General features: G+C 41.6%; 1 protein-coding gene across 3 annotated transcripts in view; it reads right to left on the reverse strand.

Moving 5' to 3' along the window:
* Window positions 1-2,146: 2,146 nt before the first annotated feature.
* Window positions 2,147-15,669, reverse strand: part of MYLK (myosin light chain kinase) — a 383,637-nt gene continuing 370,114 nt past the window's right edge. For all 3 annotated transcript variants that reach the window (XM_083153527.1, XM_083153528.1, XM_083153529.1), the window contains exons 14-16: window positions 12,835-12,964; window positions 5,240-5,368; window positions 2,147-5,158 (exon numbers count right to left, since the gene is read on the reverse strand). In XM_083153527.1, the coding sequence (XP_083009653.1) occupies window positions 4,914-5,158; window positions 5,240-5,368; window positions 12,835-12,964 (504 nt within the window). In that variant the 3' untranslated portion in view covers window positions 2,147-4,913. The remainder of the gene's footprint in view (window positions 5,159-5,239; window positions 5,369-12,834; window positions 12,965-15,669) is intronic.

The following is a 15,669-nucleotide window of genomic DNA, read 5'->3' on the forward strand; positions in this document are numbered from 1 at the left end:
ATGTTGAGCATGTCCCCCCTTAAACGTCTCTTTTCTAATGTAAATAGTCCCAAATTGCTTAATCTCTCCCCGTAGCTTAAATTCTCCATTCCCCTAATAAGCTTTGTTGCACGCCTTTGGACTTTTTCTAATTCTATGATGTCCTTTTTATAGTGTGGGGCCCAGAACTGTACTCCGTACTCTAGGTGAGGTCTCACCAATGCTTTATATAGTGGCATAATTACCCTTGAGTCCCTAGTTTCCATTCCCCTCTTAATACATGCCAGAATTTTGTTGGCCTTTTTTGTAGCTACATTACAATGGGCACTACATCCTAGATTGCTGTCTATTTGGACTCCTAGATCCTTTTCAAGTATGGAATTACCCAGTTCCTCTCCGCTAAGGTTGTAACTTGCACACTGGTTGTGTCTCCCAAGGTGCATAACCTTACATTTATCTACATTGAACCTCATCTTCCATTTTTTTGCCCACTCATCTAGAATTGCAAGATCATTTTGAAGCATGGTGACATCTTCTGGTGATTTGATGACTTTGCTAAGTTTTGTATCGTCCGCAAAGATGGATACATTGCTGAGTAACCCTATCCCAATATCGTTAATAAAAATGTTAAACAAAATGGGCCCCAAAACCGAACCCTGGGGCACTCCACTTAGTACCGGTATCATATCTGATACGGCACCATTCACAACCACTCTTTGTTCTCTATTATATAGCCAATTCCCTACCCATCTGCAGATATTTTCACCCAATCCTAGGTTCTCCATTTTATTAATCAATCTCTTGTGTGGGACAGTATCAAATGCTTTAGCGAAATCTAGGAAAATCACATCTACAGCATTTCCATTATCGAGGTTTTTGCTAACCTCTTCATAGAACCCTAGTAGATTAGTTTGGCATGAACGATTTTTCACGAACCCATGTTGGTTAGTACTGAGTAGACGGTGATGATCTAAATATTCCTGGATACCATCCCTTAAAAATCCTTCAAATAGTTTACCCACAATTGATGTTAAACTAACGGGTCTGTAATTAGCGGGATCTTCCTTTTTTCCTTTTTTGAATATTGGCACTACCTCTGCTATTCTCCAATCTTTTGGTACTATACCTGACGATAGTGACTTGCTAAAGATATAATGTAGGGGGGTAGCTAGTTCATCCCTTAATTCCATTAATACCCTCGGATGAATCCCATCTGGCCCTGGTGACTTATTTGTTTTGAGTTTGCTTAGCCTCAGTATTATTTCCTTCGGCGTGAAATCCACAATGAGATCTGGCTTATTTGTCCCGTTTGTGGTAAATGTTCGTTCCACAGTCTGCTCTCCCTTAGTAAATACTGATGAGAAGAACTCATTTAACAGTTTTGCTTTTCCCTTGTCCTCAGTAACACTTTTTCCACTAGTATCAGTTAGTGGGCCTATGTTTTCCTTAATTAAACGTTTACTATTTATGTATTTAAAAAACTTCTTTGGGTTGGTTTTGCTTTCAGTGGCTATGCACTCTTCATATAATATTTTAGCTGCTTTGATTACCCCTTTACAAGTTTTGTTTGATTCTTTGAATTTTGCGAACGCCTCCTCATTCAAGTTATTTTTATAGAATTTAAAGGCTCTGGTTTTATTGTTGATAGCTGACCTTACTTCTTTGTCCAACCATGGTGGCTTTTTTTTGTTGAATTTACCTTTAGTTACTTTAGGAATGTATTCAATAGTTAGTGAATCAAGCACCTTTTTTAGAGTATCCCACATTTCCTCTGCATTTTTTCCCTCCATAACCGTTTCCCACCCAATTCCTGTTAGGGCTTCCCTGAATAATTCAAAGTTCGCTTTTCTGAAGTTTAGTATTTTTGCAGATCCTTTTTGATGTAATTTACTGAAGTTGATTTCCAGTGAAACCATATTGTGATCACTATTCCCTAATTGTTCAATTACTTTTGTGTTTGTAGGGCAGTGCAAAGGACAGGCCATGTTAGTGGGCAAATGGAGTACTCCAGGGTTGCACAGGTTCGGTGTAGGGTTTGATAGAGTATGATTCGGTGGCATTGACCAGCAAAACACCTACTGTATAACTTGAACTATTCAGATTCATCAATAGTATCAGACGTCACTTGTTGACACAAATAAAAGAAAATGCAGACAACTGCAGCCCAGCCACTTAGGAAAGCATGCATTGTGCTAGTCTTTATTTATAATGTGAGGAACTACAGCTGTAGTGTTCTCATCACTGCAAATTGTCAGCCTTTAACAAATTGGCAAAAAGAGAGTGTATTTTCATTAAAATAAAAGTATAGCCAAGCACATGTTAGAATACGTGAGGAAAGCTTTGTACACTTACAAACTTACAAAACACTTTCCATATATGGAGACAGTGACAATCCTGTGGTTATAGAGTACATCCGCAGACTGGCAGATTTAGGATGTGAGCCAGGCTGCTTTAACACCTTTTCTGCCACAAGAGACAGGTATACTTTGACTTCAAATTAAAAATCATTTAAGCAATGTGAACAGCATTATCATTATCACTAATAACAAAAACAGAAAATTCAAACATGACTATTTATCATGGTAAATACAAATTCCATAACACTAGTATTATCACGTTATCTTTTTTCACTGCATGTGCATTTGCAGTACACAATTCTTGTACTATTATAAAAGTGCCCACACATAGTGAGTTTTGAGGCTTGCGATACGCGCTCTCATGCATATCACATCACATAGTACAAAAAGTATGTTGTGTACTAACATTTTGGAGTAAATCGCATCTAGTTCAAGATCGCTACATTTTGATCTATAGTAGATGCAATGCAATTTGTGGGCAGCTTTAGATCTTAGAAACATACACTGTATATGCTGTAAATGGTATTGTCAATCTTTATGTATATATGGTAAAAATTATTTTTTGAGGGGACGTGTATAACAGACGCCTTATTTTAAATGCAGTGACTCCAGATAACTGTGATGGTACAATTGTGCTTTCTCTTCTTGATTGAGGGACCATTTTCGAACAAATGTTGCTGTGTGCACAAAATTACTTGATTTAAAACTTTTGGAATTATTAAAAAGACTGATGACATGATCAGATGGTCCTCCCTTGTACCAAACATATTAAATTAGTGTGGGGAGAATGAGACATATATCTATATACATTTCATGCAGTGTGGCACACAAACAGATCCATAATGAAGTCTGACATCTGATATATTCTCAACAAAAAACAACACAAAAAACAAAAACAAAGTGCTTATATTGTGAAAGCAAAGTGTGAGCAGGAATCTCACGCAATTGTAAGAAGAGAAAGTCCTTAAAGCCTCGCTAGAGAAGGTGAATGTTGCATACTTGCCATCTAGGTCAATGTAGCTTCACATATCCTAACAGTAAACACATTTTATAGGTGGGAAATATTGCATTATATGTCAGTAGGAGCCTAACATCCAGAAAAGAGTATTTTGTATTCATTTAGATATTGGAATTTACCATAACAATAGTAGCTCAATATCTGACAGACTTCAAAACAGGGATTGGTCATTTCAGACTACTGACAAACTGGATTTCGCAGCATGTTTTGTTAGCTAACCAGGTTGTACAATTATAAAGTTTTTACAAATCTCAAATGACATAACCCTGCCTTAATGTGTCTGTAATCATAGAAATCTGACTATAGCACATCCTACCATTGGATAGATGTTTCCAAGGTTCCAACACGCTCTCCAACAGAGTAGATGTAACATTAATTTTGGTGTACATACCTTGACATAATGTGTTGCCTTATGCACAGTTTTAGGTCTGTTTTATATAGCTCACACATCTCTCCCACACTTCACATTAAGGAACATCAAAGCAGTTTATGAAAATAGAACAATACCTGCTCTGCTTGTGGGCAAACAATAGCTTTGCTGCCTCTGGGTTCCATAAAATAAAAGGATAAATACTTTAAGTCTATTTCCAGCCGGGAAAGCAGGGACTATCACTTACATAACTTTGAGGAAAAGAGTTATCTGGTAGCTCACCAAATATGGACAGGAAAGTAATAACGTGGGTTTTTATAATCCAACACTGCAATAACTCCTTGTGATTATAGGGGTAGAAGCAATCATACTATACCACAGCCTGGGTCACACACTCTGCACAGCATCTCAGGTGAGTCACACTACAACTTGCATACCTGGCCATTTCCGTAAAACCGCTGCTGGGTCCATTTACCCACACTACAGCCCCTTTCTGGGCCATTCACCATACAACTGCATCCATGGACATGCACACTGTACCCATGCTTTAACATTCACCCTATAGGCACATAATCACCATACAAGAGAGTACCTTATTGTACCACTCGCCATTAAAGTCACATTGCAGACCACTCATCCTACAGCCACATCCTGTGTTATTCACCCTACAGCCACAGCCTGGGCCATTTAATTTACAGACACATCCCGGCCATTCATCCTACAGCCACACCCCTGGCCAATCATCCTACATCCACACCCCAGGCTATTCACTCTACATCCACACCCCAGGCTATTCACTCTACATCCACACCCCAGGCTATTCACTCTACATCCACACCCCAGGCTATTCACTCTACATCCACACCCCAGGCTATTCACTCTACAGCCACATCCCAGGCCCATTCACTCTAATGCCACAACCCAGGCCATTCACTCTACAGCTATATTCCAGCAATGTTCACCTCTACAATCACAAATTTGAGTTATTCATTTGCATACGGTGGCTGAGCATTGATAATGCCCAAGGAAATAACAAAACATTTCTTCTAATCAGGCCGAGAACATGCTACAGTGGGATCTAAGTATGCTTTTCAGCCTCTCTGAATTAGTTTCTTTCTGGTATCCGAATAATATTAATAAGTCCCCTCGTAGTGTGTGGCTAGACATAAGTCCAATATGGAATATTTATTCACTCCTCTTCTTCCTCCTCTTCCTCCTCTTCTTCAGCCATCACCTCCACAATGAGCTCTGCAGTGCAGGTGACCTCGCCTTGGCTGTTGATGGCTTTGCAGGTGTATTTGGCATCATCATCCCCACACACCTCAGAGATGGTAAGTGAGCAGTTCCCATCCTCATCATATTCTATCTGAAAGTGACGGGACTCCTTGATAGGCTGGTCATCCTTGTACCAAATCACCTCTGGATCAGGATGACCTGCAGCAAAGAGAAAGAGGTTGGTCATAAATACTATATTAACATGACACATATGGCATACCTTAATAATAAGACCATCACCTTCGATGCTGCAGTCAAACCTGGCTGCGCTTCCTTCTACAACTTCAATATCCAACATGGTCCTAGTAAAACATGGCTTCAAGGGAGGTCGCTCCTCAGACACAGATTCTAGGAAAGCCTGATTGTCCTCTGAAAGAAGATGTCACAATTACTAACAATTTCTCAAGTAAAACTCCATAGTACTACCACAAGAATGCAACCATTGATAATAAAATGTTGACAGTGTTAGGTTTAGCGGTTAGCATTATAAATACATTGAATACATGACTTTCTACTTAATGTAATGAACTCTTAAAGCCAATATAGATGCGTACTCATACATTTACCCTCAATATGCCACACAGTGTGAGATGAGACAGTAGGACAAATTCTGACTTAAGATGGGTACATACTGAGCGATATAACGTGAGTGGGTTGGCGCCTATGTAGAGATAAACAAGGGAAGGGGATGGTTAAACTGCGCTATATCTAAACCATGCAACAGGTGTGGTGTGTGTGTGTGTAGGTATATATATATATATATCATGCCTTGACGAAAGTGCCGCGATATTAAACTGGGCACTGAAACGTTGCCGTTTATCCACTAAGCCGCATCTTGTATCTTGATTTCTGGTCCCTTGGAGTGCTGCTGATACGCGCTGTATACCTGCGGAGGTCTCCCCTTCCCTGCAGCGGGCACCCGGGGCAGCACTGTTTCAAAGCTGGGAGAGCCGGTACCTGGACTTTTCTTATATATATATATATATATATATATATATATATATATATATATATATATATATATATATATATGTGTGTGTGTAACAATTTATTTCATTCAAAATAAACATAAAATATTTAAAACAATAAAATAAAAAATGTATATAACTGTTACTTAAAACAAGCAGAACCACGGATATATCCACCCAATCTCCAAAAGGAGCTCCTATAAATGTCCGTTCCTATAGTGCTTTCCTTGAGAGTCCCATGGGGTTAGAAGCCAATAAGGTTGGATGGATGGACTTTTTGGTAGAGACAGCGATCTCCTGCCAAGGAATCGCCTGATGGTCAATGGGTCCCACTTGATAAGTTCTGGCTTATTTAGTCCTGGATGTTAAACGGCTGACAAGGGTTAAGGAAAGCTGGTCCAGTTACTTGAACGGTGGCAGGTAAAGGGTCCAGATGGTGGGTGTCCATGTTTAAAAGTCGCCTTTGACTTTTAAACAAGGACACCCACCATCTAGACCCTTTACCTGCCACCGTTCAAGTGACCAGACCAGCTTTCCTTAACCCTTGTCAGCCGTTTAACATCCAGGACTAAATAAGCCACTTACCAAGAGGGACCCATTAACCATTAGGTGATCCCTTGGCAGGAGAGCACTGTCTCTCCCAAAAAGTCCATCCATCCAACCTTATCGGCTTCCAACCCTATGGGACTCTCAAGGAAAGCACTATAGGAGCGGACACTTTATAGGAGCTCCTTTTGGAGATTGGGTGTGTAAATTCATGGTTCTGATTGTTTTAAGTACCAGTCTAATACATATTGTATTTTACTGTTTTACATATTTATGTTTATTTTTAACTAAATAAACTGTTACATATACTGTATATATATATGACACCTGTTGCATGTTTAAGATATAGCGCAGTTTAACCACCCCTTCCATTTTTATCTGTTTGTATTTAGGCTTGACATCCCAATTTATCTAAACTGCTGCTGAGCAACCCAACCCCTCTCCTGGTGCCCTCTAGGGATACATAGTGTCCAATCTACTCTTTGGCACCTGTGTACACCTGATATGTGTGTGAATGATGTCCTACGCACACATCTAGCATCATCCCTGCAGCACAGCCAATTCCTGATATGTCTTCATATATGCATACAGATAGTGGTAGATGCTCAATTAGTTCAGTAACATTACCCAGGTGCATGAGGGAGGGGTTAGTACTGGGTAAGTAAAACAAGACATTTTTCCCTCAGCACACTGAGTAATGTTAGTAACCAATCTTGAACACTACATAATAATAGAATTCAGAGATATTGGTTACATATACCTAGGTATATGTAACCAATATCTCTGAATTCTATTATCATGTAGTGTTCAAGATTGGTTACTAAGATTACTCATTGTGCTGAGGGAAAAAATGTCATGTCTTCATATATGTCAATCCAAAGTTAGAGGGGGTAAGGGATATGGTCCAGGTGCATTGGAAAGTCTTGACTGGGGATAGATAGGGTGTAGGCCAGTGGTAGCCAACCCTAGTCCTCGAGAGCTACCAACAGTTCACATTTTCCAGACAACCTAGCTGCTGCACAGCTGCACTCATTAATCACTGACACATTTTAAAAGATACACAGATGGAGCTAATTAGCTCACTTGTGATTCTGTGAGGAGACCTGCAAAACATGCACTGTTGGTAGCTCTCGAGGACTAGGGTTGGCTACCCCAGGTGTAGGCTATTCCACATACATACAGAGGGGGCAGGGAAGTGACTATAGAGGATGCAGGGGATGCAGTGGCTTTGGGGCCCAGCAGCTTAGGGGGCCCAAGGCAATCCCCTGCCCTCTCTACATTTTTTAATGCAATTACTGCTACCCAAGGAGAGGTTTGAGGCCCAGCTGTTTACTTTCTGGGAGGGAGGAGGAGAAGGAAAAGCAGCGATTTTCGGAAGCTAATAGTGGCACAGGTGGTACACGGTGGATTGTGCTTTTACGGTAATAAGCCGCTCACCAACAGCACTGCTACTAGCTGCCAGATTTGCTAGAGGACATGGATCCTCCTCTCAGTAAGTTACTGCCTGGCCCACAGCCCAGCCAGGGCAGCTGACTACAGATGGAGCCTTCTTCAACTAGCCTTCTCTGGTAAGCCATGGGCTTATTATCATCTATTGTTCTCAGTTGCTCACTCACATATTCACTTAGGTCACATACGTGAGAAGCAGCTATTCTTCAATCATTAACACACAAGTGACTATACCAACTCTACATGACACTTCTATGCCTATATAACTGTACCTATTGGGTATTTTCTAACATTATATACATATTATACTAAATTGTCTGTATAGTGTTATCCTGCTGAGCTATCCCCTCAGAGGATCAGTGTCCATGTGAGATTTTGTACCAGAATAGGATAACATAACTATATATGGTTCTAGGTATCCTAGATACTTGAATTGGTACCATATGAAAGAGGAGACTCTTGTCATTTGGCCAGACTGACTACTAGTTTATGTGATACCGGCAAGGGAATCGGCAAGCAACCACAGGTCGGTTGCCCTCAAATTGTCCACCCAGCTTGCAGAGGCTTTTGGCTCTGCAGCCAGGGTGCCATTGCCAGACTGCAGGGAGGTGACTGTGAGCAATCCTGTGCTTAGTTGTGTCAGCTCCTTACTACTTCTTATTCCTGTGTTCCTCCAGAAGTCAGCGCCCTAAGGCTCCAGGCTCCTGTTACAGAGTTCATGTGCATTACCTGTGCAATCTGCTGCTCTTACCTGCTGTTACTAAAAGCTCCCTGGTATTCTCCACCTGCCAGGTTACCTTCCAAGCTGCTTACCATCTTAAGCTCTAAGGGGAAGAGGGGTAGAGCACTCCAGCATCTCTCAGCAGAGGTTGCTATTTGCTCTTAAAGGGCTACTACCATCTTTGACTCCCTAGTCGACACAGGCGTCAACTCTAAACCTCACTCGTCATTCTCCTGAGAGTTTCCAAGAGACTACCTCCACGGCTCCTGATTACCTGCCACAGTGGACCTTATCCTGCTGCTGCTGTTGTTGTTACTACCACCTTGCCTGGTTCATTTCACCTGCTATAGCTGCTGTTATATTATCTCCAGCATCCAGCTTTCAGTCAGCTTCCAGAGTTCAGCACAGGACCATTGACTCCCAGGTCGACTCTGCTGTCATTTACTCCCAGGTTGACTCTGCCATCATCGACTCCTAGGTCAATGCTGCCGTCATCGACTCTAGGTCAGTTCTGCATCCATCCTCAGCTCCCAGGCTGAAGAATACACTATCGGTTCCCTAAACAACAGTGCCCTCTATTGGCTCCCAGACCAACTAACCCTTCTGTATCCTAGGCAAGACAGACTCTCCATTGGCTCCCAGGCCAATGTACCCTCCTGGCTTCTAGGCCAGATGGACTCTCCAGCGGCTCCTAGGATGACAACAGCTGTGTCGGCTCCCAGGCCATCAACAACTCTCTGTCTCCCAGGCCATCAACAATCTGTGACGGCTCCCAGTCCGTAAACCTCTCACCGGCTCCCCAGCCATCAACACTCCTTGTAGGCTTCCAGGCCATCAACATGCCATAAGAGAAGGGGTGTGCTCCCTAGGGTGCACAAACGGGCGCTACCGGGGGTGTTCTGCTAATAGCTGCCACTTAGTAATGGGGTTGTGAATTCCATATGGATAAAGAGCAAGAAGAAGGAAGTGTTGCTTGCTTGATGAAAAAAAAATGGTTCAATTAATTTAATACCAATTAAAAAAGATACATACAATCACATTAACAATGATTCTTGTGATTGGGAAGGTTGAAGACCGCGGCCGAACAGGAAAAGAAGCCAATAGCTGAGAAGGTCCCAATTGGCTTGGAAAGGGTTATGTCTGGTCGAGATAGGGGGGGGGGGGGGGCTACTGACGCGTTTTGCTGCTTCAAGAGGTGCAGCTTTGTCAAAGGTCACCTTTGGCAAAGCTGCACCTCTTGAAGCAGCAAAATGCATCAGGATTGGATGCGTCAGGATTGGAATCCCCCAGTGGCCTGTGGGAACCATTGACTTCACCTTCTGAGCCAGCAACATACAGTATTACTAGCTGAGACAAGACAGCTTGCCCTATTCCCATGCAAAAGTCTGATCCAGACCCACCCCTTTCAGTGCACCTTTTTAGTGTGTTCAGTTTATTTTATTCATTGTTAATGTGATGGTATGTATCTTTTTTAATTGGTATTAAATTAATTGAACCATTTCTTTCATCAAACAAGCACCACTTCCTTCTTCTTGCTCTTCATCAACATTCCATGTTGGCTCCCAGGCCATCGACTTCTCACCGGCCCCCAAACCATCGACATCTCTCCGGCTCCCAAGCCAATGCACTTCTCTTACCAAGCTCCAAGTTCATCTGGTCCAAACTCCAACCTCACTGGCACTAATCACTATCCATCTCCTGTGATTGACCAGTTAGGTGTGGGAACTCAAGTCAGAGGGCCGCAACCTCGCCACCGAGCCCAAACCTCCTTTCGGGGGTCCCTGGTGAAAACAGTTGGTGGTGTTAGACTCCGCTCCTCTGATCAGAGTCTCGTCAACTCCCCCACCTAGCTGTGCCCGCAGTGCCAGTGCTATATGAACTGTCCTTACCTCAAACCCCCAGTGTTCCAGTTTCCAGCATCCACCACTGGCTCACTGCTGCCACAGCCAGGGACACCAGAGACCTGAGCCCTGACATACTGTTTGTAAGACATAAATCTCTGTCTCTTTTTTTTTTACATGCATCAATTCCTGGTGAGTGCACCTTGTTTCTATATGTGAACATTCCAGTGTTTGCTTTGAATATATGAAGAATTTAGATATATATTACAGTAATGATATATATATTGACAAAGACAACATACTGTAAGCCTGACTTACAGTAGATTCAGAACTGGAGGATTGTGGCTAAAGAGAATCCAGGCCAGGTGTTGCTGTTTCAGTCACAATACTCAACAAGCTGTCCAGCTAACCAGTTGATATCATCTTGCCGGCGCACAAGGTTTGGCACCCTCAGTGCCAAACCTTGGCATGACACCCCAAATTCTTCCAGTGTTCTTAGTTTGTTCCACACTGTATGGGAGCCGCCATGACACCTGGGATCAGCTGACTGTTGAATTTTTAACCACACATGGGCGCAGCCATCTTGGACTCTGTAACATGACTTTCCACAGCCAAACCAGAGACTCCAATTCTGACATCCCCTCACTATAGCCTATCAGCTGACAGTAGACATTATAAATACTCTTACTGATATAACGTTCCTCTTCTCCCAAAGACGACTCTCATATACCAGAAACAACCAGGGGTCCCTCTGATTTAATGCATGTCCCTCTCATAGGATCGATACCCCCAAAAAATCAGAGAGTAGTAGATGGTGTAATACTGTATCATTTATTTAAGCAACCAAACAGAATAAAATTCACGGAGGCAATTGAACATGTGACATGGAAAGAAAATGGCTAATTATCAAAATCGGTGGAGAATCAGAAATGAATCTGTTCTCAAAAGCGTTTAAACACAAAGCGGATGGTTTCCGGAATACCCCTCCAAGGTGGGCTTAGTAGATGTCAGGAAACAGACCAAATCCAGATCCAACGTTCACATTCAATGTACCCAAATTACCAGAACTCCGAACGCGTTTTCTACCACAACTGTGGTCTTTTTCAAGGAGAGAATAATTCTGGTAACCAGTTCAAGATTAAATACCAGTGTCAACCAATCAAAATGGAACAATCCTGTGATTGATCCAACACCGGACCCATCACATTCCTAGTCCCAAACAGTCAGAGCTCCAATCAGCGGTATTCCCGCCGATACAGGGTTCCGGTCAGTTGCCCATCCACAGTCATATGTCACTTCCGGCGGAAGGGATGCAGCGTCAGAAGTGCATGATCTCCCCCTTCAGCACGTGGTCCCGTGAGCGGGTCACTCACTGCTTACTACATCTGCCTACAAGCTCATCTACTAAAGTACCACCCCCCTCTACCAGTCACCAGTCAGAGTCACTACTGATATCAGCTACCATTGGTGGGCCTACATCGGAAACTGCCATCATCGGTGGACTCCCTTTGTGTCTGCATTAGGTGTATCTACTTACCTGCAGTGCACTGTACTCTGTATTCATCACATCATCGATGGTCAGCATCGGTCAGATAACCACAGCTTCTCAGTTTCCAGCCGATTCCAGTATTCCTCCAGTTCAGGTCCTCATTCAGTTTCCAGTTGAGTCCAGTATTCCACCGGTTCCAGTCTGTTTCAAGTCCTTATTAGGTTCCAGCTGATTCCAATATCCTCCAGTTACAGTCCGGTTCAAGTCCTCTTTTGGTTCCAACTGATTCCACTCTCCTCCGGTTAGTCTGGCCACACTCTCATTTGGAGCTTGCTGATCCACTGACTCTGTTCTACTATTATTGCACCTATACTTACCCATTCTCAGCCACACCTTTGGGCTCTGGACTCTACCTCACTCTCTGAGGTCCACCCATGTTAGAAAAGCTAATAAAGATTCCTAGCTTCGACTATGCTCCAGGCCCAGAACAAGTCACACCAAATAATCAAGTTCAACCCTCAAACGTGACAATGAGGTGACTATTGTTAGGGGTCCTGGACCTTAGAGTTCACTGGAAAACTTGTGTTTGTGAATTTTGAAGACTCTGAACACTCTTTTGCTGTACCTGACACGTGAATCTTGCAAATGCTCGTGTAACTGCCTGTGGTGGAAAATAAATTATCTTGGATTTTACTCCGGTTTACACAATACAATAGTTCTGCTATATTTTCATGGATAAAATGTAGGAAAACAATATTAACATTCTCAAAAGATTACACCACATATGTTACAGACCAGCTATTCATAGAATGAGCCCTCACCTTCACTGGCTTCCGCTTCTGCCGGTACTGGGCTAGTAGGAGAATTTCCAGATGATTTTCTAGCACTCAGTCCAGAGATCATCGCCATGGATGACAAACGTCCGATTGCTCGCACAGCGTTACCTGTTTTCTGAAAGAAGAAGTGTATGTAGACTTATATGGCAGGGCATCTCCATAACAAAATACACAATACTTATTTCTTGTTATTCACATGTGTATATAAACATTAAGAAACACTTATATAATACTTTCTAACACCCTGCTGCTGATTTGTGCTGATTTGTAGACTCTCCACTCCCTCTATTTGAGGTTACCTAAAGTCCCCCTCATCTCTGGGCTATTGTCTAGATCTTTGGAGGTTGTATGTCTTTCTGTGGCTGTGTCTGCCTGTACTTCATGGGTCCAGGACGGACACCACAGCACTAATTGTGTTGCTGTCCAAAGATAATAAGGTTTTAGCAAAAATTCTGTCCCTCTGGCTTAACAAAAGTTATCATTGAAATTATTCAACCCGATCAGATGGATTTTATGACAGGGAGAGCCACTTGTTAACCTTTGAAGGCTGCTTACACATTTACAAGTGGCTGATAATGAATGGAGGATAATGTAGTAGTTGCGTCCTGGGTGCAGCCAGTGCATTTGATTCAGTGGAGAGGACTTTTCTTTACATGGTAATGCACTTGTTTTGGTGTGGTGCACTATTTTAACGTGGGTAAAGTGTACAGTATCATGAATCTTCACAGCCCTTCTCTCATTTGTAGAGGAGTATGGGACATACTGTATCCTGGTAACTATATTAATTGGGATAAATCAGTTGTCTTTCCTTTCCACTGCCTGTTGACCTGTTTCCTATAACTTGTCCCTTAAGTGATGTACGCAATTTAAATATCTGGGTGTTCAGATTTGCCAGTCTGCTGCTGATTGTACGTCTTTAAATCTGGTCCCACAACTTGACTCTTCAAAATGTACATCTAGTGTGGTGTAAGCTTCCTCGTTGTCTTGCTCTCCCTGACTAATGCCTTTAGTATCTTGCTGCTGATCTGTGCAGCCTTAGATGCCCCTCGGATGTAGATTGGGGTTTTCTTACTGATGATGACTGGGATTTTCTATTACAGATTGGCCCCTAACTCGACTTTGTGTATTTGGTGGGTCTTCTCTTCTGTGAATTTGTCCTAGAGTGCCCAGTTTTCAGGCTATGGTGGTTGCTTCTATACATACTACTGATATTACTTTGCCTTTACTATTCTTATGTGTCTGTATTTTTGTTCTCGACCTGGAAGAATCTCAACCTCTATCCCTCTATGTCTATATGTGAATAAACTCCTATTTAATTAGTTAACGTTACTGTCTCCAATTAAAGATTTATGTATCAGAAGAAGAGGTGTTCCTCAAAATTTTATGTGGTCTGGTCATATGTACCAAGGGCGTGTTTACAATGGGTGCACCCATTTTTTTTATACTTACCCTCCAGAATCCAGTGGCAGCAGCACTGCTGAAATCACCTGAAAAATGGACACTGCACCAATTTTCTGGAGATCTGCGCATTCACTGTAGTGTCTGAGCACTATACTGCTCAGACTCTACTAATCAGCGCTATTCCTGGCAGAGCGGAGGGGGAACATATGGAGCACATGGGTCCCCTCCTCACTTCAAATGCCTCTTTTATGAACATCTGAAGAAATTGGATTGATAGACACTAATCCTCATTGCGCTAAAGAAATGTCAGTTGGATAGTTTAAACAAAAAAAACATTTTTTTTTTGTAAGTACACGTGAATATTGAGTTAAATTAATTAAGATAAAGAATAAAAATATGATTGGGTATTTAGCAAGAGTCTCATGAATATCCCTGCTGCGAGTGATCAATGAGATTGGCAGTCCCAACCAAGGTACATAAAAAAGGAAAACAAAAAGATGACTGCAACTAAATCGCAGTGATCTTTTTGTTTTATGAACATATGCCTTTTTTAATGAATTACTGTATATACTCAAGTATAAGTCGACCCGAGTATAAGCCGAGGGCCTAATTTTACAACAAAAAACTGGGAAAACTTATTGACTCAAGTGGGACCCTCACTCGAGTAAAAGCCAAGGGGGGCTTTTTCAGCATAAAAAATGTTCTGAAAAAGTAGGCTTATACTCGAGTATATAATGGTACTCTTTTTTTTGTTTGTGAGAATTTGTTTAATTTGTCTATCAATTCTTTATATTTGTTGTAAACTAGTTTTGAAAATCAATACAAATACTTGAATTAAAAAAAAAAAAAAACATACCTCTAGAAAATAATTACAGTTAAACATTGGAGATCAGATTAGTTTAAATGAATAAGCAAAAATATACTGTAGTGCACAATTTTGATAAAATATGCATTTAGATGATTCTGTTATTATAGATCTGCTTAATGTTCTTGGGAATTATTTATATTAACCTAATAATAATAAAGGGAGGATATGGATGACGTCAGTGTTGTAAAGATCTACAAATGTTTCAGGACATTTCTACACAAAAAGGTTTTCCAATTACTCTGCAAACTCTTTCCAAACATTACCAACACAGAAAATGAAATGAGTAAGTAATTAGTCAAGTTGACAAGTTGTAAAATTAGACAAGTTGCAGAGCGCACCATTGTGTACAAGAGCTGGACTTCAACTGTAGTTACAAGTGAACGTGGAGTAATAGTGTCAATATTCCAGACAGAAAAGTAATAGTGTTAACGTTGGTGGAAGAAAAACTTCTGGCAAGATTTTTTTTTCTGTAATGTAGTGGTGAACAAAATAACTGAGGATCAATGTAATAGGGTGAGAGTTTCAGAAAGTGAGAGATTTTGGGAAAGTTT

Source organism: Crinia signifera, chromosome 7, assembly GCF_055691185.1.
Source record: "Crinia signifera chromosome 7, ASM5569118v1, whole genome shotgun sequence".
NCBI lineage: Eukaryota > Metazoa > Chordata > Amphibia > Anura > Myobatrachidae > Crinia > Crinia signifera.